We start from the raw sequence: 27,743 nt of genomic DNA on the forward strand, positions 1-27,743 counted from the left end.
AATTTCTGTTTTTTTTTTTTTATTTTATTTTTTTTTTTTATTCCAAATGAATGAACGGGGTTTGCATTTAAAAGCAAAATTTGCAAAGTGCTTCCGTTCATGACCGTTACTCTGTCAAGGCTTTTTAAAATGGAAGCCAACAAATTAAGTGCAGACGTGTTTAAATCTATACTGTCTTTTTTCCTCGTTTGGAAAGAAATCATGAAAATGCACTTGTACTTTATAAAACCGTTCAGTTTCGAGTGATTTTATGCTTAAGCATTTCAGTTTTTTAAGCACCTTCCGAATGACCAATCTTTGTTCACTTAAGAAATTAATTCAGTTTGAATTCAACCGCAGAAGGAATACCTGTTAATGTGACAAGCAGCTGAGCAATATGTTCGGCTTGCTTATGTTTATTTTGCAATTAGTTATAGAATTAAAAAAAACGCATGATTGCAAGCGTGCATTCGTCAAAAGACACATTTTAGTTGCAACTGCGAAGCACTAGCGCCATGAAAAGCGATATTGAGCGATATTTAAAAGACCTTTTCACGGAGTTTTAGCTTTAATTTCGTAAGATGACAAAACTAAATATTTAATATTTAAATTAAACTCGAAGGACGGACTATGTAAAGTAGAGCCAAAACCCATTATCGCTAAAAATATATCCACGGAATATTTACAGCATGCTTTAAGTTTGTTTGAAAGGCTAAATATACAGCATGAACAAATCAAGCGAATTCTGTTCTGAAAACTGATAAAATAATATCAACCGTTTCTTGGTTATCTCCTTCGTTTAAGTAGAATACGAATTCATATTTTAATGATGGCTGGAGATTCTGTTTACCTTTTTTCACGACAGGATGACATAAGGATAGCATTTCATAAAACTATTTTATTTAAAGCCTGAGTGACACTCTGTTCGTCATATTTTCGTTTACTCTAACAACAAGATGGGTTTGTATTCAAACTTAGGTGCTTTGAACTATTTGATGCGTTTTCTTCTGCTTTATGTTTTGATGATATCAATCAGCTGTGCAAAAACGCCGAAAGGTATTTTCATATTCATCATTAGAAAGAAATGCCTGTCCTTAAATCTAATTTTAACCTTTTGTAAAACCTCTAAGAAGCTTCATATTTATTCCTCTAATAAATATGTCACCGAAATCAACACAGGTAAGCCTAAAGTTATAGATGCAAGTGGTCAAAGTATCAGCCGTGGAGTTCATAGTGGAATCGCCTTTGCCAACTTCAGGGCTCACAAGTTCTCTTATTTGAACATCACAAGTCTTGGTACAGGCTACATCTTCGATGGTAAAGAGTGTGGAGTTGCGTGTGTCAACATACCGTCATGTTTCTCCTTTAATCTGGCAGCATTTTATGACATCAATGGAAAAATCTTATGTGAACTGCTCCCGTCTGACAAGTACAACAACTCGGACAAGTTCGTTCCAAGCCAGTTTTTTCATCACTTTAGTATTCGGGTAAGGCTTTTATAATAGGGAACTTACGAGACCACCACGACGACTCTGACGACAACGACGACTAAAATAAAAATTATATTTTACTAAAAATTCTTGCAACTATCTTTATTTATTTAGTGCGTTCACTGGTGTCAGAACTAATTAATCTCGAGCTGAATATGTAAGGGCATTATGAAATTCAAACTAGAAACATGAAAATGTGTGGTCGCCGTCGTGGTTTCGTAAGGTCCCTAATGCTTATGCAGTAATGCAGTAATGCAATCGAACCTTTTGATTACGGACACCAGAGGGACAAAGCTGAGTGACCGTGTTATGGGGTGTCCTTATTAGAGAGATATATGTGAATTGGAGTTTATACGGGACCGAGTAAACTGTCCGTTATACATACAGTAGGTGTGTCCGTATTATGGAGGTTCGATTTGGCTATACTGAGGTATTTCTTAAGCAAATTTAGTCAGCTTCAAATTGGCGAAGTAGTTTTCCATTGACGACAATTACCTCTTTATATGGATTTTGTAAAAACACTTCATTCAATTAAAGGCAACATCCGCAAACGATTTAGCCACAGATATTATTCTATAGGATTTGGAGACATCTGGTTGAAAATCATTTTGTAACATTATTGTCTATATTCTGGGCGACAGTCATGTTGCTTAACCGTTACTAGTTTAACAGACATTTAATATTCGTGAATTGTATTTTGCGAAGCACGGTTTTTCCTGATAGGACCCAGTTGTTCAAAAGATGGATAAGACTATTCACCGAAAAAAAAAATACACCATCCAGTAAATAGGGTAGTTTGTTTTGCCAACTGTGACTGGGCCCAATTTGATCGAAGGGTAGATAAAGCTATCCACTTGATAAATCAATATCCATTGGATGGCATAGTTTGTTTTGTAAACACGTATTAACTAGATAGTGCTTTGTCCGGCATGGAAAGCGCTATCCATCCTAAGAACAACCACGTCTGGGTGAAGAACATCTTTACATGAAAAATATGCATATTAAAAAAAAATTGGGGAATAATAAAATAATGGAACGAAAATTCCTCATAGCAAATATTCATAACTTGTTTTTTCTACAGTGATGCGTCATTTAAATTCGAAGGTGTAAATAACGATATGTCAGCTGTTTGATAGAAGTATAAACACTTAAAATTGGTAGCAGTTGCTGCGGGAATATATTCATAAACAGTTTTAATAGTGCAGATGACAAAATGAGCCGTTATCGCAAAAAAAAAAAAAAAAAAAAAAAAAAAAAAAAAACATGCGATTGCTTTCTCTATATTCGTAGTAACCAGACTTCAATATTAAAGCAGCTTCATACCCGCCGTTTGTTTGCTTTTAGAAAAAAGAATTAATTTAACCCAATTTCTAATCTGTCAAGATTATTGACCATGCGGCATTTGTGCCGGATAACTAAGTTAAGTTTTATTTTCTTCGAATAATTCGTTGGTTGAAAATTTAAAATAGGTTTTTCATTGCTGGATTAGCCCAATACTATTGCTTGTAAGACTACACAAATTGTCTACCGTTTGCCCCAGAACCATCCAGGCGAAATAGCTTGTTTTCATTTGCGTGTAAGCAACATTCGCTGCCATGGAAACGAAATAACAACACAACTAAATCATTGAAAAAAACAAAGCCTAAAAAACGAGAAATAACACAACGCCATTCTTTGACACTTATAAAACTTCAAAACTCTATTGGCCACTTCGTATCATTTTTGTGCTATTTGAAAAAGAAAATTATATACGAAAACTGAATATCACAGGTTATGAACTGAAAATTGGTTGCAAATATATCACCAACCGCGTTCAAGCATACATGTTGCTTTGTCTTTGCTAGTAAGGATTAATATTGACGGAGATTTTGTTCATTTTAGTCTCCATGCATAAGTGGACCGTGCCAGAACAATGCAACTTGCGTATCACTTTATGAGAGAAACAGTTATATGTGTCTTTGCACAAAAGGATACAAAGGGAGGCACTGCGAAACAAGTAAGGCGCTTTGTTGTTGTTGTTGTTGTTGTGATTCTGATTCTAAAGTGATGTATTGATAAAAAACAGGGCCGAACAACTCGATTTAAACTTTTCCAGCAAAACCATGTACCTTAAAGTAAAGTACAGTAGACTCCCGATTCCTCGAAGATTTGGGGGAAATGAAAACTGTCTCGAGAAATCTGGAGCTTCCAGAAATCAGGGTCGGTCAAGGGGTAAGTGGTATACTAATATACCTGAAAAGATGTGCCCAGTTTACCCAAATGTCTCTTCAAAATCATGCAAAATACCACATTTTTTTGGAAAAACACAGTTTACTTTGTGTTCATAAAAGGCCCAATTCGATTTTAGCGTAAATAGTGTATACCCAATTCAAATCCCCCGTGTACAGTGTGTACCTAAACAAAACCTGGCCGACCTTGAGAAATCGGGGGAGGGGAAAATTATAAGAAAATACAATTCAAAGTAAATGAAAATTGGTTCGAAAGATCGGGATTCTCGGCTGTATCCTAAAATCGTAACCTTGGCATGATACCCAAGATCAAATTTCCCTGGCCTACTAACGTTTTAAAACAAACCCTCTAAATCTATCTGTGGAGCAGTAGAGTCTGGAGAAGTTAATAAAAAAAAAACATATTGTTTTCAAGGTGATGTATGCCATGGATACCAAATCCTAGACAATACCGATAGAAAAGTCACGCACATATCACAGATTTTTCTGTGTGACAACAATCTCAGTCCTGGCTGGTATCGTTTCCAAGGAGATGCAGGAACAAGAATGCCCACTACATGTCCAAACTTTGCCCTAGGGAGATGTGGTACACTGCGCCAAGGCTGGTTAAATGGTGCTCATCCAAAAGTAGAAGACGGCGAAGTCGAAAGGCAGCTCTGTTTCAGTTTCTCGACTTGTTGCAGTAAGGCCGTGTTTGTTAAAGTTAAAAACTGCGGCTCATACTATGTCTACAAATTGGATGCAACACCAGGCTGTGACTTGCGGTACTGTGGCACTGACTAAACCAAAGCACACGAGAAACCGCTCCACGACCTACGTTTTATTTTATCCAGCTCTTACTGTATTTACGATTATAAAAGGTAGAATAAGTAAAGAATATGAATCGCAGGTGACAATAGCACTTGTCCATCTGAAAACAGATGTGGAACACATGCCCCTGCCTGGTTGCATGGTGTAGATTGTCTGCGATCAACCCTACAAGATAGAGCTTCTGCTTTCGTTGTGATGGAAATTCGTTGCAGTGTTTTCCTGAACACTAATTAGGAACAAGTCATATAGATTTAAGCAAGCCTAAAAGCGAAGCTCCGATGTATTTATTTTTTACTTACCATATATTTGTTTCCGTTCTGGTGAACTAGCCACCAAACTGTTAAAAGTACTGTGGCCCATAGATTCAGAACAATTTTTATTACTTATGTAGGGAGCAGGGATGGAATAGTGGGGAGAGCGCTCGCCTCTAACCAATGTGGCCCGGGTTCGATTCCGGCCCGGTACCATATGTGGGTTGAGTTTGTTGTTGATCCTCGTCCTTGAGGGTTTTTCTCCGGGTTCTCCGGTTTTCCTCCCTCCACAAAAACCAACACTTCCAAATTCCAATTCGAACTGGAATCAGTGGGATAAAGAAGAGCCACCAAGTGTAAGATCCCACTGTAAAGTCCCATTTATTATTTTATTTATTTATTTATATTTTATAGGATATAAAAATATTCTCACAGCACGGCAAATAAACTTGAGACAGAACAAAATCACATCACGGCAACGGTGAATAGTATCGCGATCCTCTTACAATTTCTTGATATTGCTGTCAGGCCTGTGGTTGGTTCAAAAATTGAAATCGACGTTGTTGGACTGGAATGGAAATCTTTTCTCGCGCCGTTTGCATATGGTTTGAACAACTTTTGTACGCTAATATTCATCGCTAAGAGTCATTCAGTGTACTATGGGCGCTTGATGAAGGCAAAGAATTTTTTTTTTTAATTACTTCAAAGCAGAAGGTTTCCAGCTCGTGCGTGTAATCTTTCAGAACAACTTAAGGTTAAATAAAATTAATTTTTGGTCAAGCTTGTTTTGTTTTTTTTAGTAGTCGCTAAGCAAGTATATGATCAAAGAAGGATACCCTCATTTCCCGGCTCTCCCCAGAATGCAATTTGAACGCGGTGCATTCAGGGACAAGTTTCTACTACCTTTCAGCAATGCCTGTCTTTGAAATTGTTGATTCAGATGTTTCAATTATGGTCTTTCATTAAACATCCAGTACGACAGATTTAAAGTAAATTTATTAATTGTATTTCGCATTTATTTCTCTTTTCTCCATCCTTTGTTGTTGTTGTTGTTGTTGTTGTTGTTGATTTCTTGTCACGGCCTGTTCTCCAAGTCTCCTCTTTCTTGTTATCTTGACTTTACCTCGTCCGACCATTCTCGTTCTCTTGAAAATTCGTCCACGACGCGACTGTAGGTTTTCGAGACTTCTTTGTGTACAGTATCTAGTCTCAGATGAAAAAAAAACAATTTAGTTAGCGCGCAGCCTCTTTTTTCTAAAAATTGTTATAGAATAAATCGTGGCCTTTTTCTAAAATATATTATTTTTATTATTACTATTTTTTTCTGGGTGCTCCCCCCCCCTGGGGGGGGGGGGGGGGGGGGGGGGGGTTAATTTAGTGTAAAACTTAATTGGTTAGTTGAGTTTTTCAGAAATGAATCCCGCTAAAAAAAACATATCTCAGACTTTGCCTCAAAACAAAGCCTGGATTGGCTGCTACTGTAAAGGGCGCGTAAAAAGTTCGAAAAATGTTTCTTCCTTAATGAGAACAGGTGAGAGTTGTCTTGCATTCCAAGTTTAGTTTACAACAATGTGTCAGTCAATTCCAAGAGAGCCCATCCCCTCCCCGAGCATATAACTTTTTCGAAAAATGTCGGTCCTCATTATTCCCCACTATTCCCCACATTTTTTTTTTTTTTTTGCAAATGATCATCCATGACCAGTCACAGAGTCAATTCATATAACCTTATTTTGATCATTGACAAGTTTGCTGAAACAGACTTTGATTATTATCCAAACACAAATTGAGAAAGAAAATTTTATCAACCTAGTAAATTGGCCCAGCTCACAACGAGTCTCTCGTAGCTCAGTTGGTTAGAGCGCCCAACTGGTATCTGGGAGGCCATGGGTTCGATTCCCATCGGGGACTCAGAATTTTTCTTTGTTCCATGCTCGTGTCATGTTGAATACTTCATCTTCAAAATTTTGAATTGTTATCCGCTGGGAGACTAGAAATCAGACAACGATTACGTGACCACGCTGGAAAAAAGGCCAAACTGATCTGCAAGGCTTGTTGAAAAGAGAAAATCAAAATTGCCAAAGAAACTGCGTCGATCGAAGCAATAAGAATGACAGTAACGTGTAAAAATACACATTTTTTAGTTATTATTTCACCATAGTTTAATATATTGGTATAAGCTTGTTTCTATGAAACCTGGATCGCACATTATTCAAGTTTTACTGTTTCGAGTTTTATGTTTATTGGTGTCATGACAATAGCGATTTCCATAAAAAAATACATTACAGTATCGAGACACCTCTTTCAATACCAGCGAATAGGCGAGAAAATCTGGATTTCTTTCCGAAAATTAAAATTCTGGGAATTGGCACCTGATAGATTTCAAACTAAAAACAATGCTTCAAGAGAGCACGTTCAGTGAAACATGTTTACTTGCTCGCCTTGAAAATATTTTTTTTCTATATTTCAGAATAAGAATTGCGACTTTACTAATCGACTTTTCTGTTTTAAGTAAATTTAAGTTATAAAAAAACCTGTTATAAGAATATCACCGTTATGAACGTGACAGTAAACAGTTCCTTTATTTAGCAAATAATCTAAGAAATGAAACATCACATTAGGCATACAAAGAGTCCCACATGTTTCCTGATACTTTCGAAATCTTATGGGAAAAAGTAAACAAAGCACCACGGCAGTGAAGGATTACAAAACTGCTTCAGCAGATTAATGTTTTGAAAAGAAATGGTGAACATTTATTTAGCAAATTTAAGTCCCATTGAGAAATGGAATTAATCATAAAGAGGTCAACCGAAACCAATTCTTTTGATCATCGATAGCTAAAGCGAATATAAATACATGGACGTGGCATTACAATTAGGGATATCAGTAGAAAGTCAAACGAACTACATCTCGACTCGAACTGTACATCGACGACAAGAAACCACTCTGGAGAATAACCGAGCTGAGGTTGACAGGTAGGCCAAATATTTATTAAACTTCGAAAACAGCAAATTGAGCTTCAAACAATAACGAAGATAGCAAAATAATCACAAGGTTCGTTTTGCAAAATCGGGATCGATTTATTTAAATATATTTGAGGTATTGTTTAATTTATTTTTGACTAAGTATAAACCGATGGAGGGTATAGCATATGAAACGTTTGTGTAAAATAATTTAGACTTACCTTCTTTTCCACTAATTAAATTTACAATATTAATATTAGCAAGGTATTTGGTAGCAAGCAAGATAATAAATATTAGGTATTTATTAGGTATTTATATATGAATTGAATACTGAGAATTTGCGCGCTAGGACAAGGAGTTTCTTCCAAAAGTTCTCGAAAAAAATGAGTCTTTTGAAAAAATAAATATCTGATATCGTTAAATTATATCAGTTTTGTCTAACATTCCTTTAAGCGAACAATATTATGTAAATATCTTACGGTTAATACCAAATAGATTACAAATTCGAAAAACATTTTTTTTGGATATAACTCTTCCAGCGAAAACTAGAAAGGCGTGATGAACTCTGCTTGTTAAATATGGTGAAGTCCCATTTCTGGTTAATGCCTTGGAAAAAGGGAAACATTTGATCACGTAAGATATGACAGTGAGTGTCATTAATAGATTCTACAAAACATCATTATTTTTTTAATATATAGAATCAGGCAAGCTTAAGGTTTACAATGTTCCCATTCTGGTTAACAAGCGGCAAAGGTGTTATACGGTGGCCCAAAGATGCAAAATAAATTTAAATCGCGGTTTAAATGAATACTTACGGCACAACGAATTATCTTGTGGCAGAACAAAATAAACCAACGGCAATACTGTAATAGTATCATGATCCATACAGTTTTTTGGGGGAATCGTGTGTAGAATATTTCGGAAGATAATTCGGTCTCGATCGCTTTCTATGCAATAAACTGGATCGCGCCTTTCAGTAAACCTACACAGTGAACATCGTGCAACAAATTTTTCCGCCTTTTCGTATGTACCATCACTTCGTTTCGATAAAAAATAGAACGTTCACATCGTACAGTGGAATGATAATTGGATAAATCAATTGCTTGTTTTAGAGTTTCGGAATTCCCTAGAGTTACGCAAAATGCGACCGGCGTCCAATACAGTTAAAATTCAAATGTTTGTCTGTCAAAGAAAGCTTATCTCGTAATGAAAGCGACAATTTTTGACGTAAATAAATTCGCATTCGCTTGCGCTCGGGAACTCCGCTAAACCACGTTTCAAAATGGTAAAGGTTGGCAGAAATGTTTCAAGGTTTAGAATATGAGAATATAATTAAGTTGATGAAATAAATTTTGATCTGTTGGGAGACTGGCATTTAAACAATAATCCAATAATCACCAGACCATGCCATACATTTCCTCTGCAAAAAAATAAAAAATACATGCATAAACTATACCAAATGAGAATATAATGATTGTTCTGGGTTCTTGCATGAAGTTTATTTTACTATAAGTGCCTTTAATTTTTAATCATGTTTGACTCGATGATTATACGAAAAAAGGCTTACATGTAGATCAGTTTGGCTTGACAATTCTTAAACCATATATGCAAAGGAAGATGTTAACCTTGACAAAAACAACCGTTATCGTGTGTCTGTCATCATGTACCAGTCTTAGGCAAGTTCGCTTCCATTTTTTTCTAACTTTTAAACGTCACCATAGAGTAAGTTGAGAAAGCGTATGATTTTGAAAACCAAAACCCCGCAAAAATTGGGACAAACTTGACACTGATAACATCATTGGACCCTCCCAAGGGAAAGATGCTGTCAACATTGGGAGCTAGATCATTTTCAGTAGCAGCTACAAAACTCTGGAATGGCCTACCTGTGGAGCTTCGTCAAGCAACATCACTTGACCGTTTTAAATCTTGACTTAAAACTTATCTTTTTAAGAAGTATTTTTATAATTTATAACTTTATTTTAATTTTATGGTGATGTAATTTTTAATTTTCTCTTAAAAATGTAAAGCGCTATTAATCAGAATATGGAAATATGCGCTATATAAATTAGCAAATTATGATTATTATTACTAAACCCAAGCTGAATCTAATACGACTACTTAACAATTGTCCTGCGAAATCGCGCGGAATATCGCCTGATACTTAGGTGTTACAGCTACCCGATAACAAGAGATTCTCTTTTTTCTTCAGGAAGAAACAAATGCCAGCAGCCCGTATTCTCTATTCGTGAATAGCCAGAACGTTGTTACAAAGAAGTACGAAATAGCTGCACATCATTTTGACTGAGGTATGTATGTACCTTCTTTAGCTGCTTTTCCAGCTTATTTTACTTTATTTCGTCAGCGAACACCCCGTAATAATTTGAGGACTGAATCTAGTTCTCGCACTCAAAACCACACTCTCTACCAAAACACTTTAGCTTCAACTGAATATGCTTTTATACTCGTGTACCAACCAATCCGGTTTAGAACCCTTTGTACTATTAAAATCATAAAAAGGTCTAAGACATGATTTGATTTATTTAAATGCTGGGACACTTGTATAACTTTGGGAGCACAAAGGACGGTGCATTGCCTTTATAGACATTTCGAATTCTTTGCATACTCATTGAAATACATGTATGCTTGTCGAACGTTCCTTTCACGTGTCCATATTTAGAAATTCAAAGAAGATAATTTACACACCAAAATTAAGCAATAAAAAATATAGGTCACCGTGCTCATTTAAGAGAAAAACGACGATTTATCTCCCTCGCGGGCCAAGCGATATAGAAAAAGCCGCCATTTTGTTGATATGCGGCAGCTAATCACATCATTCGGTGTATTGGGAAGGCCAAATAAAATCTCTTCAGTATTGAGTGAAAGGACGAGTTGTTGGTTGAATTGAACCACTGAAACACCTGCTGAATGAAAGACTTTGTGAAATGACAGTCAATAAGCGTATGGTCTCTCGAATCCGTTTCTCCGCAGTATGTACAATCTCCATCCTCCTTAATCTTAAATATGAAAAGCTCCTTGACCTTGAAATGAAATTCTCGCAACTTGTTTTCTTTAGCAGTTTTGTGGACCGATTGGAATGTTTTCTTCCAGTTGATGTTTTCGGAAGTAAGTGATTTTTTCCCAACGTTTCGGCCCCGTGTGGCTGTTTGTATGGATTTTATTCACTAAAAGCCAATAAAAATCTTTGGCTTTGGCTTTCGTCAAGTTTAAGAAACTGTTATTGTCGACCTGAAAGGACGTCATATCTTCAAAACATATACCGCTGTCTTCAGAATTAAGTAACTCTCTTGCTTCTTCGAGTAGGTGGTTTGGAATTGCACTTATGGCTTGATAAAAACGGAGAAACGATATCTTTTTAAGATGAAATTTGGATTTAAAATCCGCAAAAGATAGAACTTTACTCTCAATGTCTAAAAGATCCATGACCGTCTTAATTCCTTTGTTTAGCCATTCATGAAACAAAAAGGGTTTCCCTCCTATTAGTATTTCCTTATTATTAAACAGGATTGTGTCATGAATGTCATGACAATTGTAAAGCGATTTGAGTTCTTTAAAATATAATAGAATGTCCCTGTAAAAACGTGGTATTTCTTTTAAGTCCTCCATCCGATAATTACACTTCAGTAGAAATTCCAATCCACCATAATTTCGGAAATAGTAATTCGGTACCGCTTTCCAATTTGGGTCCCCATTTTTTAACAGTCTAGGGATCCACGCGTGTCTTAAAGCCTTTATCATTATCTCTATGTCAACCATTCGCAGTCCTCCATTTACGTTGTCCTGGTAGGCACTAGTTCTTTTAACCTTGTCTCTTTTATTTTTCCATAAAAATTTAAAAAGACGGCCCTGCACATTTCCTATAATCTCATTTGGTACGTCGATATTCGAAGCAGAGTAAACGAGGGACGATACACCCATTGCCTTGATAATAAGAACTCTTCCAAATAAGGTCAAATCTCGCGATCGCCAAATGTCTAAGTTTGCCTGAAGCTTTTGAATTTTTAGATTAAAATTGTGCTGATTGTTACCGTTACTATCATATGAGAAAAAGATTCCTAAAATTTTCACTGGGTTTTTAATCCAAGTCAGTCCTAATGGTTTGTCGCTCTCATTGACTAATTTTCCAAGCCACATAGCCTTTTTTTTTTTTTTAAATTTAGTCTAAGTCCTGAGTTTACTACATTATTAATATTTTCAAGATCGTTGTGCCAAATACGAGTCCTTAAGGATACTTTTACAACTTTAATCGTGCACATATCTGAGTGTAGTGAGTCCATTTCACTAATCAACATAATGATATTAATCGTCCAAACTTAGGAGAAATTGAGTTTAGGTTCAGCTATTGTTTGTGACATAAGATGCTTTCTCTATTTCAAGGTGTGGATGGGATTAGCCGGCCACAGACAAACGCAGCATCTTTAAATGGCAATTAGTAACATTCATACTGTGTGGCAACAGACAAAGCTCCTAAACTGTGACTAAAAAATTATCGTCCTGCAAACACATCTTGATATCTACTGACCTACGTTATTGAAAAGCAACAGACAAGCGACATTATCTCTAGAATTGCATGGCAACTGACAAATTACCTCCGGAACTAAGTGACATCCACTAACAACTTGCAAATGGAAGAAGAAACTGAAAAAAATGAAATACCTTTAAAAAAAAATGAAAACTCTTGCTGTCAAATGGCAAAAGGTTCGCAGTTTTAACCCTTCAGATGCTAAGCGCGGATTATTCCGGGATTTGGAGGAATGGCCATTCTGCCACTTATGACGTCACCAATTTACACGTCAGCAGATTTTTGTGAGTTGCATCTTATAGAGCTCGGATAGATCTTTCCACAGGACTATCCATCTTCAATATTGACTGCATTCCGACAGAGCTAATCGAAAAAAAACACGATCAGTGTTTGGTGTAAAATTGGTGCAGCTAAAACAGGCCAAAATACCCGTACTTGATCATGATCTCCTTTTCAGGGTTTTCCATTGATTCAGATCAAAACTTTTCAGGCCAGTAGAAGGGGTGCACAGAGTAAAAGATAGAGAGAATAAGAAAGCAGAGAAAAACGAAAAGGAAAGGAGCAAGGGAAAAATATCGGAAAGGTTCAGCAAAAAAAAAAAAGGGCAAATTTTGGCTTATGCGCATGGGCCAAAGTAAAATATTGTACATTTTTACATGGAAATTTCATCAAAATCTTCCTGCATTTTCAGAAAGTGCATTTTTAGCGAATTTAGAGAACTTTTGGACCGTAGAGCCAAGAAAATCGATTAACGGTTAAGAAAAACGCGTTTTTAGGAATAATTTCAGCATATTAAGGGTTAACCAGCAAATTGTATATATATATTGTAGACCTTGTAATTAATGATAACTGGCAATTCAAACGGCCTACGTACACATAATTTTACAATGAAAAAAATGATATGAAATGCAACTAAAATCGTGTCTCCACCTCTTTTCCAAACGTTTAACGCTCCGAATCATGTCCGAATCCGAGTCAAATGTCCGGGTCACGTCAAATCTGCCTTAACTGATCATAAGATTTGTGAAGCCTATGCGGCTGCTTACGGAAAATCAGAAGCGCTTTCGTTGTGGGAAAACCCGGCGAGAATTTTCCAGCAAATGGAACAGAACAATTTTTCAACAACCACAATGTGCAATTTGAAAACTCTTCAGTGGAAAGGACCATTCCATTTCATTTCCCACCGGAACAGCCTCGTTTTTCATCGAGGATCATAGTGGGGAAAAGCAGAAAGTGATATTTTAAGAATTCCTGTAAAAATGAAAAAGAAAATAACTCTGAAGGTACTTCATTTTTCCAAACATTTTCCAGAAGGACCGTTCCATTTAATTTTACATCAGAACAACTTGATCCTCGGCCGGTACAAATCGAAAGCGCTCCAGGCCACAGCTGTCTAAAATTAATATTGAGTTATGCAAAACAGGCTTATTCATGTACAAATATACTCGTAAACATAAAATGCGCTGTATTCGAGAACAAATCTACCATTCAAGTCAAAGCTCAGGACAGGGTTGGCGACGAAGTATTATTGCGGCCTTATGTCCCCGACGGGATGAAGAGTTTGAGTGTGTGAGTGAGTGAGTCTAGGTTAATAGCCCAATGCTCGATATATAAAAATTAACTTGGCACCAAGGCTTTCTGTCCAACTTCCATATTTAGTTTTGTTCTCTTCGTTTCGAGTCTCTTGTGGGAATGGAATGGCAAACTCGAATATTCGAAAACGTACATTTTTAGGGAAAGTCTCTGAGTCACATTGGATGGAATTTTGATATCGAACGTGGTCTATTCCCAAGTTGTAATAGAGGCAGTGTCGCATAAATCGTGAAAGTCACTTGCTAACATCGGGCATGAAAAATCTTTCCAAATAAATAACAAACATAGGAAATTTCAAACCAGCAGTCTTAAGAGTGGTCGCGGTCGCTTTCGAGATGTGAACTCAAAAATCGCTTCGGCTGAATATTGCATATTGTGTTAAGACCTGTTACCACTCTCGAGTCATCGCTATTAAGGCTGTCCAGAGTGCTATTCAATCAAGCTAACTACAGTGCTATAAAGGCTGATCAGAGTGCTATTTATTTCAGAGCCATTCCTATATTTAGTTGCTCGTCTCCTGCCGACAATCCGCTGAACAACCAACACTGACTTTGGCATTTTGCTGTAGTTCAGCGTTGTCTGCGACTAAGATTTGATTCGTAACACGGAGTTTACTCTTGTCAAAAAAGGAAAAATGGCTTATGTCGAGAAATAACATTATGAAAAAGCGTTAAGTGTCCAGTTGTTAGAAGATTGTGTAATAACTAGTTACTAAATACTTTTATTTCAACCATAGATTGTAGCTACCGATACAGATGGCCGGAATACAGGAGACGAATCTGTCCTCCGCCATTTCCATCAGCAACTTCTCCACTCCTAATAACAGAACAGGACTGACTGGTAAAATCTACGTGTTCACCCCAGCAGGTTCCTCAACCAAACTCAGTTTGGTGTTGATACTGGCAACTGTAGGGGTAGTAGCATTGGTGGGAAATATACTCATGTTATGTTTCTTGAAAACAAAGAAAAGGACTAATAATTTTCTGAACACATGTTCCTTTGAAAAAAATTTTAATTTTTATATTCAGAGTTTAGCTATTTCCGACATCCTATCTGCTGCGATTTCAATTCCAGTTGTATGCATTCAGATCTATATTGATTTATTTCAACATGGTTGGGGTTGTAGAATTGCTCGTTATTTAAACATTGTGTTTACTAAAATTACTATGAACAACCTGTTAGTTATCAGCATTGAGAAGTATTTTGCAACTCGTAAAAATCCACGTGTGTTTCTTCACTCTACTGTTAGAAAATTGGTGTTTATTGCCTGGTTAGCAGGTTTTTTCCTTGTGTCAATTCCTGCTGCAACCTCCAAGGGGACAAGACACGACCTAAACAATACACATTACACTGTGGTTTGTACGCACGATAATCAGTATCTTCCTTTTAGAATAATGAACTTAAGTTATATAGTTTTGTCATTTATTTTACCAAGCATTCTTATCATTGGAATAAGTGTATCGCTTATCAAAACTGTATGGACAAGAATGAAGCGAGCCGTAGATGTTCAGCGAGAGAATGGTATTAGGTTGGCCCGTAGAGCTGCTGGCATACGCAGTGTTTGTATTATTATCACCCTTATGTTCGCATATTTCATTCCGCATATATTATACGTTACTTATGTGATTTACAACATGGTAACTAAGGCACATATTGATTTTCAAACCGGCTATCTCGTCCGCTGCATAAGTGGCCTAATCGCACTGTCAAACAGTGCTATAAATGTTATTATTTACTTGGTGCAAATGAAGGATTTTCGTTCCTTTTTAAAGAGACAAATCTTCTTAAGGGTCTAATAATAACTTTATTTATCCTGGTAGACCGGTCTGTCAAAATGTGAATGCAGTTGGTGTAGAGACGGCACCCTAGTCTTAACACAATAAACCATGTACAAAGGGGAAGTCTTAAGAGACAAAATAAATCAGAAGCAAACACCGGGTTTGAAATTGGATAAATAAATTATTCTTAATAGGCGAATAACTTCAATATCTCGGCAAACTGTCTGCAATTGCAAAGTAATTTGCTATCCGTTGCATTGGTCTAAAACGACCTCATTTTTCAAAGTTTTCGTAATATGCCTGCTTCAAAGCCAATCTTTACGATATAGAGCTTGGCGTCGTCTCTCTGTGTCACTTTCTCGGGTTTTTAGCATAGGTATTTCAAGCTCATTGCGTAAGCGACGTCAGACGATATTGCGAAATAGCGTGAATACCATAATTATAAACGATGGGTTAAAAAGTTGATACGGCGGTACCAGGACGTTTCGGTTACTGCTCTATCTTTCTTCAGCTAAAAAAAGGAAATACTGAAGGCGTTCCTGAGTTGTTTAAAATGAATGTAATAAGAAAATAATGTGACAATTAACGTGTAAAAAAATTAGATTGAAAGGTATGTAATTTTAACAAACCTATAACAGGGGCGTTATAAATGCTAACAAGTTCTTAGCAATTCTTGATGTTTTATTGTTTTGTTTGTTTGTTTTGTTTTTTGTTTGGTAACGCTATCTTTTCAATTAAATACGGTGGTTTGCAATTACGTAATCAGTTGCCTTTTAAGAAAAAACTCATTTGAACTAATTAGTAGTGCCATCAGATTGTAGGATAGAAAGAGAGCCGGTTCTTATGATCAATTCGTACACCAAGTGGTGCACCAAGTTGTGGCAACTTTAATTTATGTATATACATGTTAATCATTTAACGTATGGACACCTTTAACACAAAAGGGCTGTTATGCTTAATAAAGTGTGTTTAAAAGTTATCATTGCTTGTTTGCATTGCTTGAAAAAATAATAATACATTAGGATCAATCAGCAAACAAAACCGCGCGAGTACGAACTGTGTCATTCAGGTGGCTCACTGCAGTTTTGAGGGCGTAAATGAGCCCAACTTTTAACTCTTTTGTAAAATCTCCAGAAAATATTTCTCTTGTTACTGTTTGTTACAGAGTCAACCCTGATATGCGAAGAGGGGGTTATTTCGTTATCGTCAAGGTAGCGTTTACATTCCACTTTCCCCCTTCTTTTTGATGACATAATATAGAATAATGCGCTAATCAACAAACGAATGTTTACCTCGATTGTCCTGAAGACATTTAATTAGCTACACAAGACAAAACTATTTCCATAGATTATTCCAACAAAACATGAAGTTGCTCACAGCCTTAACCTCTTTTTATATAATATCTTTATTCTTCCCCCCTTTTTTAAATGAGTCGGTGCTACATATCCCGTCGCTCTGTTTGCTGGGCAGTAGGATAAACAAAAAATGGCTGTGAGCAAAAGGCTCATAACCCCCTCTTCACTTGATAAAACAATCCAAGTGACCAAGCCACCCGAAACGTGTCCCTGGTGAAAAGCATGTAAACCCAAGAGGGTGATACATTATATAATTGCACGATCCCCGCCCATGAACCCAGTATCATGACAATACGTCACACAGTACTCTACAGTACACATGGAGGGTAATCACCGGTAACTCTAAATTAACAGAGGCGCGCGCCTTAACAAGAGGCCTTAAGGAGGCTCGATGTAGTATTTTTAGCCGAAGGGTGGTTGTTTTGAAAATTAAAATTATCTAGGAAGCCAATGTTCTATTTTTGCCAAAATACACCATAATAATCAAATTTGACCAAATTTTAATTTTTTACTCGTCACTTTGTCACAAAGGTTACCATAGCAACCATTGACGTTTTCTTTTGTTCTCAAACAAGCTTGGTTTTCTCGAAATCTAGACTGACACTTAGCATTCATTTTTTGATATGTTCAAGTACAGTAGATTTACTACCTGTGCTCAAAATTTTAGGAAAATCTGTAAGAGCGTTTTAGAGTAAATCAAGAATGAAGTTTTTGGTATTTTCTTATAATTTCTTACAATCGGCAGTCGATATATTTTAACAAATTAAAGCAAAAAGTTTTTCGCTTTTAGTTAATGGTCTTTGATGGTGTAAGTATTTTTATTATATGACTAGCTCCGTGAGCGGTCAAGATGAAACGAATCGCGTGCTCTGATTGGCTACCCGAGCGGTCAAGATGGAGCCATCTTGACCGCTCGGGATCGCCCGCTGTGTTCCCGCAAGCAAAAAAACTTTTCTGTTCCGTCGACGCTACTACAAAAAGCTTTTCCGTCGTAAACTTGAGCTATGAAACCATTTACCGAAACAACACAAATATTTTCTGCCTGTTTCTAGCGAAAGAGAGTCCTATTACAAAGAAATAGGTCTTGAAGCGAACGAGAACAAACTAATTTTAAAAACAACAAATGTTGAACGAATTTCGTGAATTTTATTTGCCACAACAACCAGCTAAAAATACAAAAACTAAAACGCAAAGCGACTTGAAGACATGATATCGGTTTTGTTCGGCGGAAAAAGGAGAGAAGTCTGACAGTGACATACCTGAAGAATAAAGAATTCGGCAAACTTGTCGTTTGTGTACATCTTGATGGAGAAAGCGGTCGGCACGGCGAACCAGGCACTGTAAGCTTTTAAAACATCTTTTCACAAAAGCCTCTAACGCTCACGTCGAATAAAGTCGGGTCGAACATTTAAATGATATCAATGATGTAGGAAAGTTCAAGCTCTTCCCGTAAATTTATAGTCCCAAACGCTTTCAACAATCACAATTTCAATATTCAGCTCGTGTCACCGTGACGGCAGGCTTGCACCACTAAACCTCTATTAAGCGCCTGAAGCGAGCAAATACTATGCAAAACGTCCAATAATCAAAAGCTGGCGGCCAGATGGAATGGACATTCTTGTTTTAAGGCTTCAAACTCAACGTTGATTTGCAATTTTAGCCATTTCAATATCCTTTTGAGGGTTAAAAAGAGGTAAATTTCGCTGTTGTAGCGTCGTTTTATTTCGTCTCGATTCATTCAAGAATTTGACAGTCACTCGTTAAACTTTTAAACCAATGAAATGATTTTAGCGTGCGCCAGTGAACGTGCATGCAACTGGCTTCCTTTTCAGTACTCGAAAAAAGTCATATAATAAATCCTTTATTGACCAAGCTTGTTCGGTCAAGAAGGCAGGATATTGGCCTCGTTCTTTTTTTGCGTGTTTATGGACCTCGACTTCGTCTCGGTCCATAAACACGCAAAAAAAGAACTTGGCCAATATCCTGCCATCTTGACCTCACGCTTGGTCAATAACCCATATATATTTCAGTGAGAGAAACTGTGCTCAAATAATACGAAACAATTTAAAGGCGCCTATTTTATATTAAAACGGTGTTTTTCTGAAAATTTCATTCTTGATTTACTTGAAAACGCTCTTACAGATTTTTCTAAAATTTCGTCAACAGTTAGTCAGTCTACTAAACTTTAACGTATCAAAAAATAAACACCAAGTGTCAGTCTAGATTTCGAGAAAATCAAGCTTGTTTGAGAACAAAAGAAAACGTCAATCGTTGCTATGGTAACCGTTGTGACTAAGTGACGGGTAAAAAATTAAAATTTGGTCACATTTGATCATTATGGTGTATTTTGGCAAAAATCGAACATTGGCTTCCTAGGTAATTTTAACTTTCAAAACAACCACCCTTAGGCCTCCAAACGGGGTTTCTGATGTCGCTTTGTCGCTCGTTTTCCAACCCACCCCTCGCTTATTTGGTTAGGGGCAAATGTCGCTGTCGCTTTTTCGCTAGAATGCAATATACACAAATATCTATTATTTTTTTTTGCGATGTATTTTTTTTTTTTCAAATTTAAAGTGTTAGCACCCGTGAAGATTTCCTTATTGAGTTTCTAATGGCTTGAGTATAAAAAGAAGTCAAATTGATTGCTAAAGTTACAAAAACTCACGAACATGGGTTTCCATGATTACCAATACGCTTCAAGGCTTCGAATCGATCGGTAGCCTGGCTTTGGTACCTCTCACTAGTCTTATTCTTAAATTTCTTCATAGTCTTACATCTTAAGAAGTGTTCTTGTTGAAAAACGTCATGTTGATCGTTGTTGTTTTTTTAAAAAGCGTTACAAACCGTAAGGATAAATTTTAGTAGGCGTTTAGAATGCTACGCTTCCAAACTCTCGGTTGTTTAATACTGATCTTAACGAGCCGCCAAGCCGTGACGGCACGAAAAAATAAAAACCTCTCTTGTTCTGCAAAATTTAAGTCCAGCAGTAGATGTAGAAGCGTTCACGGAATTAAACGAACGATATCTTGACGCAAACTGAACATCATGGACAAGAAAGTGCTTTGTAGAAAAAAACAAAACAAGATAAGGTTAACGGATAGACAAAATGCTTATAACACGTCGAGAACAGAGCTCTATTTGAGCAAAAACAATGGCGAAGATAGCAAAATGGTCGCACTGTTGCTTTTGAGAAATCGTTATCAATTGATTTAAACTTATTTGAAGCATTGCTTGATTAGTTTTCGACTAAGTGTAAATCGATTAAAGCTAAAATCGGTATAGGCAAAACCTTAAAGCAGAGCAGCACAATTATTTCTTTTTAATGGACTTTACAATACAATATTTCCATTTTATCAAAGAAGCAGAAAGACTATCAAAAGCACTGTTATCTCCTGGTGCACGAAAAATACAAAAACACAGCAAAATAATGCTCACGGCACAAAAAAATTTCTTCAGCAAAACAAAATGAAAACTCACACCAATTATAAAATAAACAGAGCGTAGAGCGTTGTCTTAAAGTTTCTAGGGTTGCTTATAGCTTTTATGAACAAGAAATCCAAAAATATGAAGGACATCATTGCAAAAATGTATAAGTCAAATTCAAAAGAGATCCCCCCCCCCCCCCCCCAAGCACTCATTTTTTATGAAAAAATATCGGTCAAATCAGCTAGTCGGCATTATACGGGAAAAACCCCAAGCTGTCTTTTGTGAACATGGCTCGCTAAAAAATCGACTGTTTATAAGCCGCCAATGTACATAATTTCAATTTAATAATTCACGAGTTTGCTTAACGGTCATTTAATTATTATCTAAATACACATGAAATACAACTTCACGGAGTGAATTTCATCTCGAAAGACAAGCATTCAAACAGCGATCGCGCAACCACCCCAAAACGCGGAAAACAAAAACAAACACACGGAAAACAGAAAAAAAAAAACGCGGAATAAGAAAACCGAGAAATTTAAATTACTCTTCGAAAAAATCCTGGGAATCGCCACCTGACAGATTTCAAACTAAGAGCAATTCCTCAAAAGTAAGAACAATTCCAAGAATCGCATTTGTTTGCTCCACTTTAAAATATTTTCTCGTCTTCAGAATAAGAAGATCCCCGACTTTACCAGTCGACTTTTTTAATATTTAAATAAATTGAATTAATTCCATAATTTGTCCGAAAAAACATGATATACGTAGTAGTAAAAGGGTCGTCTATATAATAAATAATTTAGGAAATGAAACATCAAATTGGGTCTACAAAGGGCCCCACGTTTTTTGCGGCACTTTCAAAATCTCATGGGAGAAAGTAAAACAAAAGTACTAAACAAAAATTGAATGGCCACAGCAGTGAAAGATTAGAAAAGTGTTACAGCAGATTAACGCTTGAAAAGAGATGAGAAACATATATTTAGCAAATTAAAATGAATCGTAAACTGGTAAAACGAAAAATTTTTTACAGCGATTAGCGATTGAAAAAAATGTCGAACATCTATTTTGTAAATTTTATTCCCATCGCCAAATACGATTAACCTAAAAAGATCAAAAGAAAGAGTTAATCGCCATATGCGAATGCCGTGGCTTTAGAAATATAAGAAGAGCTAAACGAACAAAATATCGACGCAAACTGAACATCTACAACAAACGACGAGAAATCACTCTGGATAAAAGCCAAGCTGAGTTTGAAAGGTAGGCAAATATTCATTTACATTCGAAAACAGTTATAACAACAATAATAACGAAGATAGAAGGATGGTCGCACGGTTAGTTTTGCAAAATTGTGATCGATTTATTTATTTATTTATTTTTTTTCAAAAATTGTTTGATTTATTCTGGACTAAGTATAAATCGATGGAAGATATGAGGAATGAAACGTTTGTGTGAAATACTTTAATACGGTCGTCTTGTACCTCTTACCGAAAAACTTTTAATGTACACTAATTCTTTTTACGAGTTATTCTTTGAAAAAGGTATTGATGCTTGATGTTCATGAAGCCAAAGAAATTTATTTTGAATTACCTCAAAGTAGTCAATTTGAAATACAAGGCGCGCACTAGCTCATGTTAGATGAGGAAATTTTGATTTATGGAACAAGTTTAGGCTAAATAAAGTTAGTTTTGGTCAAGGTTTTCTCTTTTTTATGGCTCAGTACTCCGAAAAACTTCTCTTAGATACATTGTATGAATTTCGTTCATGTTCTTTGAGAAATTTGTGGCTTTAAGTCGGAATTAACTCGCGTAAATATAAAATAAACTCACAGCAAAACCGGCTTTACTGAGCAGACTTGCACAAGGAGTGTAACATATAGCATCTACCTGTAAACCGTTTTCGTTTCTCACAATTAATTTTCACAGATCGAGTATAGACGGCTTTTGAGAGGATTGTGCGTGGAATATTTTGCAAGAGAATTCCGTCTCGCTCGTTTTCGCGTTTCATTCAACTAACACAGTGAACATCACGCAACAAATTTTGCCGCCTTTTCATATCGTCACTCCGTTTCGATATGTTAGATAATAAATCTCTCTCAGAGATGTTTTGCAGTGTAGTGTCGCTGAGTAGCTTTACTCGTTGTGCGTATTTTGTCTTGCTCTGTGGTCCTTATTTGGAGTTTGTGTTTCGCGAGGCGTTGCTTGCTACAACAACGTAATCTTGTTTTTGATCTCTTTAGCTAATAAAAAAAAGATTACGTCGAAATCGTCAACTTTATTGTTGCTCAGTATTTCGATTCCAAGCACCACTTTTATTTTTGCTAAGTCGGTAACTCGCAACAAAACCGAAAAGGCTTTTGCGTAAATATTCGATTCGTGCAAGATTTAGCCAAACCTAAAAGCGGAGCTCCACAGTTATTTATTTTGCCCCTTTATAAAGCTCTGAATTTACGCGATGATTCCATTGTCAGTACTGAGAATTTTTTATCTCCTTTATTTGTTTGACCTTGCATTAACAACAGTAAACATGGCTGCGCAAACGGACAAACACTTACGTGAAAACCACAATTCTTTAGCTGGATGGTTTAACTATTTATTTATTGGTATGAGGTTTCGCTCGCGCGGGTGAGGGTTGGCAGACATATTTAAATTTTTAGTTTTTGTTATCAGAATACAAGTTGAAGAAAAGAATTTTGAACTGGCGAGAGACTAGCATTCAAACAACGATCGCGTAACCACGCCAGGTGTTTAATCTGCAAGAAAGGACACATGCACAATTCATGCCAAAAGAGGATACGATGATTGCTCTGGATTCTTGCATGTAGTTTCTTTAAGTAGACGTGATTTTAAACATGATTGACATTATAATTAAACGAAAAAGGCCTTTGATCAAGTTTAGCTTGACAACTTCAACTGTATAGGCAAAGAAAGGTATAGGATTTTAACCCTATTCAGACCGGGGGGGGGGGTGGGGTGGGGGGAGGCGGCTTTTGAGGCCCGCGCTGACTTTGAACTTTTATAACTTTTTTAAGATTTAACCAAACGCTGCCAAACTTTCTGAGTTTTGCTAAAATTTATCTGGCAACAATTTGGTAGGGTTGGATGGTGTGTCAGGAACTTGACATCCCCATGGCAACGGCATTTTGACAGGCATGTTTTTCCAAATTTGTAATTTTGCGTGTTTCTGTTAATAGAAATCAACTTAAATGGGATTATTTTTACATTTTTACGGGTTTAAAGCACATTTTTATTCATTTTGAGTACTTTGCAGTGATTTTGGGTGGTTTTCTGGCATTTTGGAAAAATTTTGAAATCCAAAATGGCGGATCCAAGATGGCGGCTGTTTTGTTATCATGATGTAATTGTCACGTGATGTGACGTCACCATCCCACGTGACGTATACCAATACATCCTATAAGTTTCATGGTGATTGCTTAAATATTCTGGAAGTTACATAGAGTGGGCTTCCGAAGCCCCCCCCCCCCCCCCGGTCTGAGAAGGTCCAAAAAAGCCCGATCTGAATAGGGTTAAACAAAACAACCAATCACCTGCTCTCAGATCAATCCACTTTGAATTTGATTTAATTTTAAAACGTTGCCATGGAGTAAGTTCAGCAACAATATGAATTTGACAACCAAAACCCGCAAAAAATATTAAAAGGCTAAGACTGACAACATCACGTTATTTAGTAAATAAACCCCTTCAGGCGGCTGGTATATTGGAGGATAATGCCCGAGGCTGAAAGATTGTCGAAAAATGAACCGTTGGCCGAGAAGCGAAGCTTCGAGGGCAACTGTGAAATTTTGAGGAAAACCTTTCAGCCAACGGCAAAATTCTCCAATATACTAGCAAGCCAGAAAGAGGTTTATTTATTTTATAACCCTCCGATTAATTTCTACAACGCGCTTTATCGCCAGTAAATTTATAGGAAAAAACCTACGTAATAAACCTGGCGTAACTGTGATTGAAACAAATGTAAGTTGATCGGTTAACGTGAATTTTTTTCAATCTGTGATTTCATTAAAAGTTAGAATTGAATAAGGTGACTTTATTGGTTTGTTTTGTGCTTGGCTACCAAATGGGGCGACGGATACCCGTCGTTCGATTTTGTATCACGTGATGTGTTTTGTACAATAAGCGCGCGCAAAAAATAATGAGTGGGTTATAAAGCTATATAGACTAAATCCAACCTGAATGTAATGCAACTACTACTCGATCGTGACTACTGGCAAATAAACCATGCTGTGCCATTCTTGATTCGCGCGTTATAGCCATCTGAAAACAAGAATAATACCATATTCTCTTGTTTATTCAGGAAGAAATGAAACCCAGCCATCCTATGTTCTCCAGTCGTGGATAACCACAGCTATGTTACAAAGAAGAACGATACAGCTGGGTATCATTTTTTGCTAATATAAGGTATGTAGGTTATTTTGTAGCTGCTCACTACCATGTGGACTTCACATATCGCCGTTTTCTTCATTTGATTTTATGTCTTCTGCGAACGCTCCTGTATTAATTTGAGGGAGCTGTCACGCCCAAAACCAAACTCTCTACCTAAACACTTCAGTTCCAACTGAATATGCCTTTTTAATCGTGTGCCAACCAATCCGGTTCTCCATCGTCTTCTTTTTAATATCGGAAATCCCTTCATTTGCAATTCACCGTCAACGGTTGGACTGACGGGAAGACTGACAAACAACATAACATCGTCAGAAAATGCCTATCATAACCGGTCACCGCAAGTTGTCACTACCTCTTTCAAACAAAGTTGATTGGTAACGCCAATTGTACGATTAAAATCTGAAAACTGTTTAAGCAGTGATTTGATTTATTTAGATCTTTGGACACTTGTAGAACTTTAGGAGCTCAAAGGAGAAGGCATCTCGAATTATTGGCAAACTCATTGACATATGCTAGCCAAATATTCATTTCTTGTGTACACATTTAGGAGTTGATCTTTTTTTTTTTACTTGAAGGTGAGATTGGATTATGAGATGAGAACCAAAAAGAATACAACAGAGCTTTATACAAAACCTTGTGTCAAGTTAATCACTGCCGACGTCAGTTCTGCATTAAGGAAATTAAACAAGAAAACCAACAGCAAAATAATAAATATCTATAGGTTTGAAGAAAGTCTATTTCTTCATTACATTACATAGAAAAAAGCACGATTTCTTTCACTGAATTTATGTATTTATTCTGTTTTCCACTGAAGTACAAACGGTACTTTCATGACGTTTCGCTATTTTAACTTTTCTTTTAGTTATTTGTTTTTTCGAATTCTAACCTCGCTCTGTAGTGATTTTTAATGCTGTGCTTCTTACTTTACACATATAAAACTCAATTTTCACATTCAAAATTTTAAAATACAAAGGGCAAACTCTGATGAGCGAAGTAGACATTTGTACTAATTGCATCAAGTTAAATGATTAATTTAAAACTGTTACTCGAAAAAATAAGAAATGAGTAAATCTTAAAGTTTTAAGAATCGAAACGATAAATGCAGCCATTTTTGATTATCCCCCGTAGTGTTTAAATCTTAACTGATATTCACGTCTTTAATAAACATAACATTTTATTCAATGAATATTACAATACTGTGTTAAAGTAATTTGTAAACATTTTAAGGGAATTCCCTTGAAATAGAACTACTCATAGAATTCCAACCAAACTTTGCCAGTTGTTTGTTTACCTTAAGGAAAGCTAAATTTTAAAATAAAAAGGGGGGGGGGGGGGGGCACCGTATTCGTTTAGGAGCAGGAAGAGCTTGTATTTACCATATAATTCCTTATATATCCTTTGCGAGTACTGGCAAAGTGCACGTTTTCGGTGATAATGTATTATTCTGCCATAGACATTGATTTGTATTTATTTTATAGAAAGAATTTGATCGCTACTTTCGTACTAAGAGAAAAAAGTGATAGGTCATCTAACTCGTTCACGAGAAAACGATGATTTCTCTCTCGCGCTAGCCAAGTCGCCAAGGAAAAAGCCGCCATTCTGTTTATGTGCGCGCGCTAAATTCTGCGCAGTAAGGATACTAGGGAATCACCTGAAGTCCATAGTTATACAACGCCAAAGGTGCTAGAGTGACATGCACTGTCAGCCGTCTTTTCATTGCAGATCTGTGACACATTCCACTAGTTCTCGTTAATTTGTTCACTTTTGTCCCGGCTTAGATTTCCTCTGTTCATGAAAAGGGCAGGAATGAATATATTCAATGTGATGTCCAGCCTTCACGCAGACAACGCCTCTGTGCTTAACAACGGAACAGACTTTTTTGGTAAAATCTACGTCTTTAGACCAATTAAGCCCTCGACCAAACTCGCACTGCTGTTGTCACTGGTTGCCATTGGGATAATAGCCTTTGGAGGGAATGTCCTCATACTACTCTTTCTGAAGACCAAGGATAGGGCGAAGTCGTTTATGAGGACATGTTCATTTTTAATGAACTTTAATTTCTACATTAAGAGTTTAGCCATTTCCGATGTCCTATCAAGTGTAATTTCACTTCCATATGTGAGCCTCCAATTGTATCTTGATGTGTTGCAAAGAGGCTGGGCTTGTAAAATTGGACGGTATTTGGTCATTCTGTTTCCCTGTATCACTATTAACAACCTGCTGGTAATAAGCTTTGGGAAATATTTTTCAACTCGTCAAGTTCCTCGCACGTTTAGTCATTCTACTGTCAAAAGAATAGTGTTGTTTGCTTGGTTAGCAGGGTTTGTGGTTGCTTTATTTCCTGCCGCCACACACGAAGGGTTAAGATATGATATAAACGATACACATTACACGGTGCTTTGCAGACCCAATAATCAATATTTTATGTTCAGGATTATCTTTGTAACTTTCACTTTTTTGCAATACATTATACCAAGTTGTATTCTAATTAAACTAAATATATCTCTTATCATAACTTTGTGGACAAGAGCAAGGAGAACCATCGATGTTCAGCGAGATAATGGTATCAGGTCAGCGGTAAGGGTTGCTAGGATCCGTAGTATATATACTGTTGTTGTTCTTACTTTTGTATTTGTTACTCCTTATCTTTTGTACGTTGCTGATGTTATCTACCACATGGTAGCTCAGCCAAAGATGGATTTTGAAACAGACCACGTCATCCGCACAGTGAGTGTCATAATGGCTCTCTCAAACAGTGCTATCAACGTAGCAATATACCTTGTGCAAATGAAAGATTTCCGCACCTTTTTGAAGAGAAAATTCACTTTAAGATTTTTCATTCATAACCAGACCATCCCGGCAGGGGGAGAAGGTGTAGAGATGCAACCACAGGGAAACCCTTGAAAAGGAAGACTTAAGCGGGAGAATATCCA

General features: G+C 36.6%; 2 protein-coding genes and 1 non-coding gene across 3 annotated transcripts; all 3 read left to right on the forward strand.

The window, feature by feature from the left end:
* The first annotated feature begins 945 nt into the window (after positions 1–945).
* On the forward strand, positions 946–5,715 carry LOC144666043 (uncharacterized). The gene is made up of 4 exons (XM_078527397.1): positions 946–1,035; positions 1,159–1,466; positions 3,351–3,465; positions 4,113–5,715. The coding sequence occupies exons 1-4, from the start codon at positions 975–977 to the stop codon at positions 4,478–4,480; spliced, it is 852 nt and encodes a 283-aa protein (XP_078383523.1). The 5' UTR covers positions 946–974; the 3' UTR covers positions 4,481–5,715.
* Positions 5,716–6,591: 876 nt separating this feature from the next.
* Positions 6,592–6,666, forward strand: Trnat-ggu (transfer RNA threonine (anticodon GGU)). Its single transcript has one exon. It is a non-coding gene; the product is annotated as a tRNA-Thr (tRNA).
* Positions 6,667–26,616: 19,950 nt separating this feature from the next.
* On the forward strand, positions 26,617–27,714 carry LOC144666583 (putative G-protein coupled receptor 19). The gene has a single exon (XM_078527989.1). It carries the CDS (start codon positions 26,617–26,619, stop codon positions 27,712–27,714), a length of 1,098 nt encoding a protein of 365 aa, XP_078384115.1.
* Positions 27,715–27,743: the final 29 nt, after the last annotated feature.

This window comes from Oculina patagonica, chromosome 9 (genome assembly GCF_052425735.1).
Source record: "Oculina patagonica isolate OP01 chromosome 9, crgOcupat, whole genome shotgun sequence".
Taxonomy (NCBI): Eukaryota; Metazoa; Cnidaria; class Anthozoa; order Scleractinia; family Oculinidae; genus Oculina; species Oculina patagonica.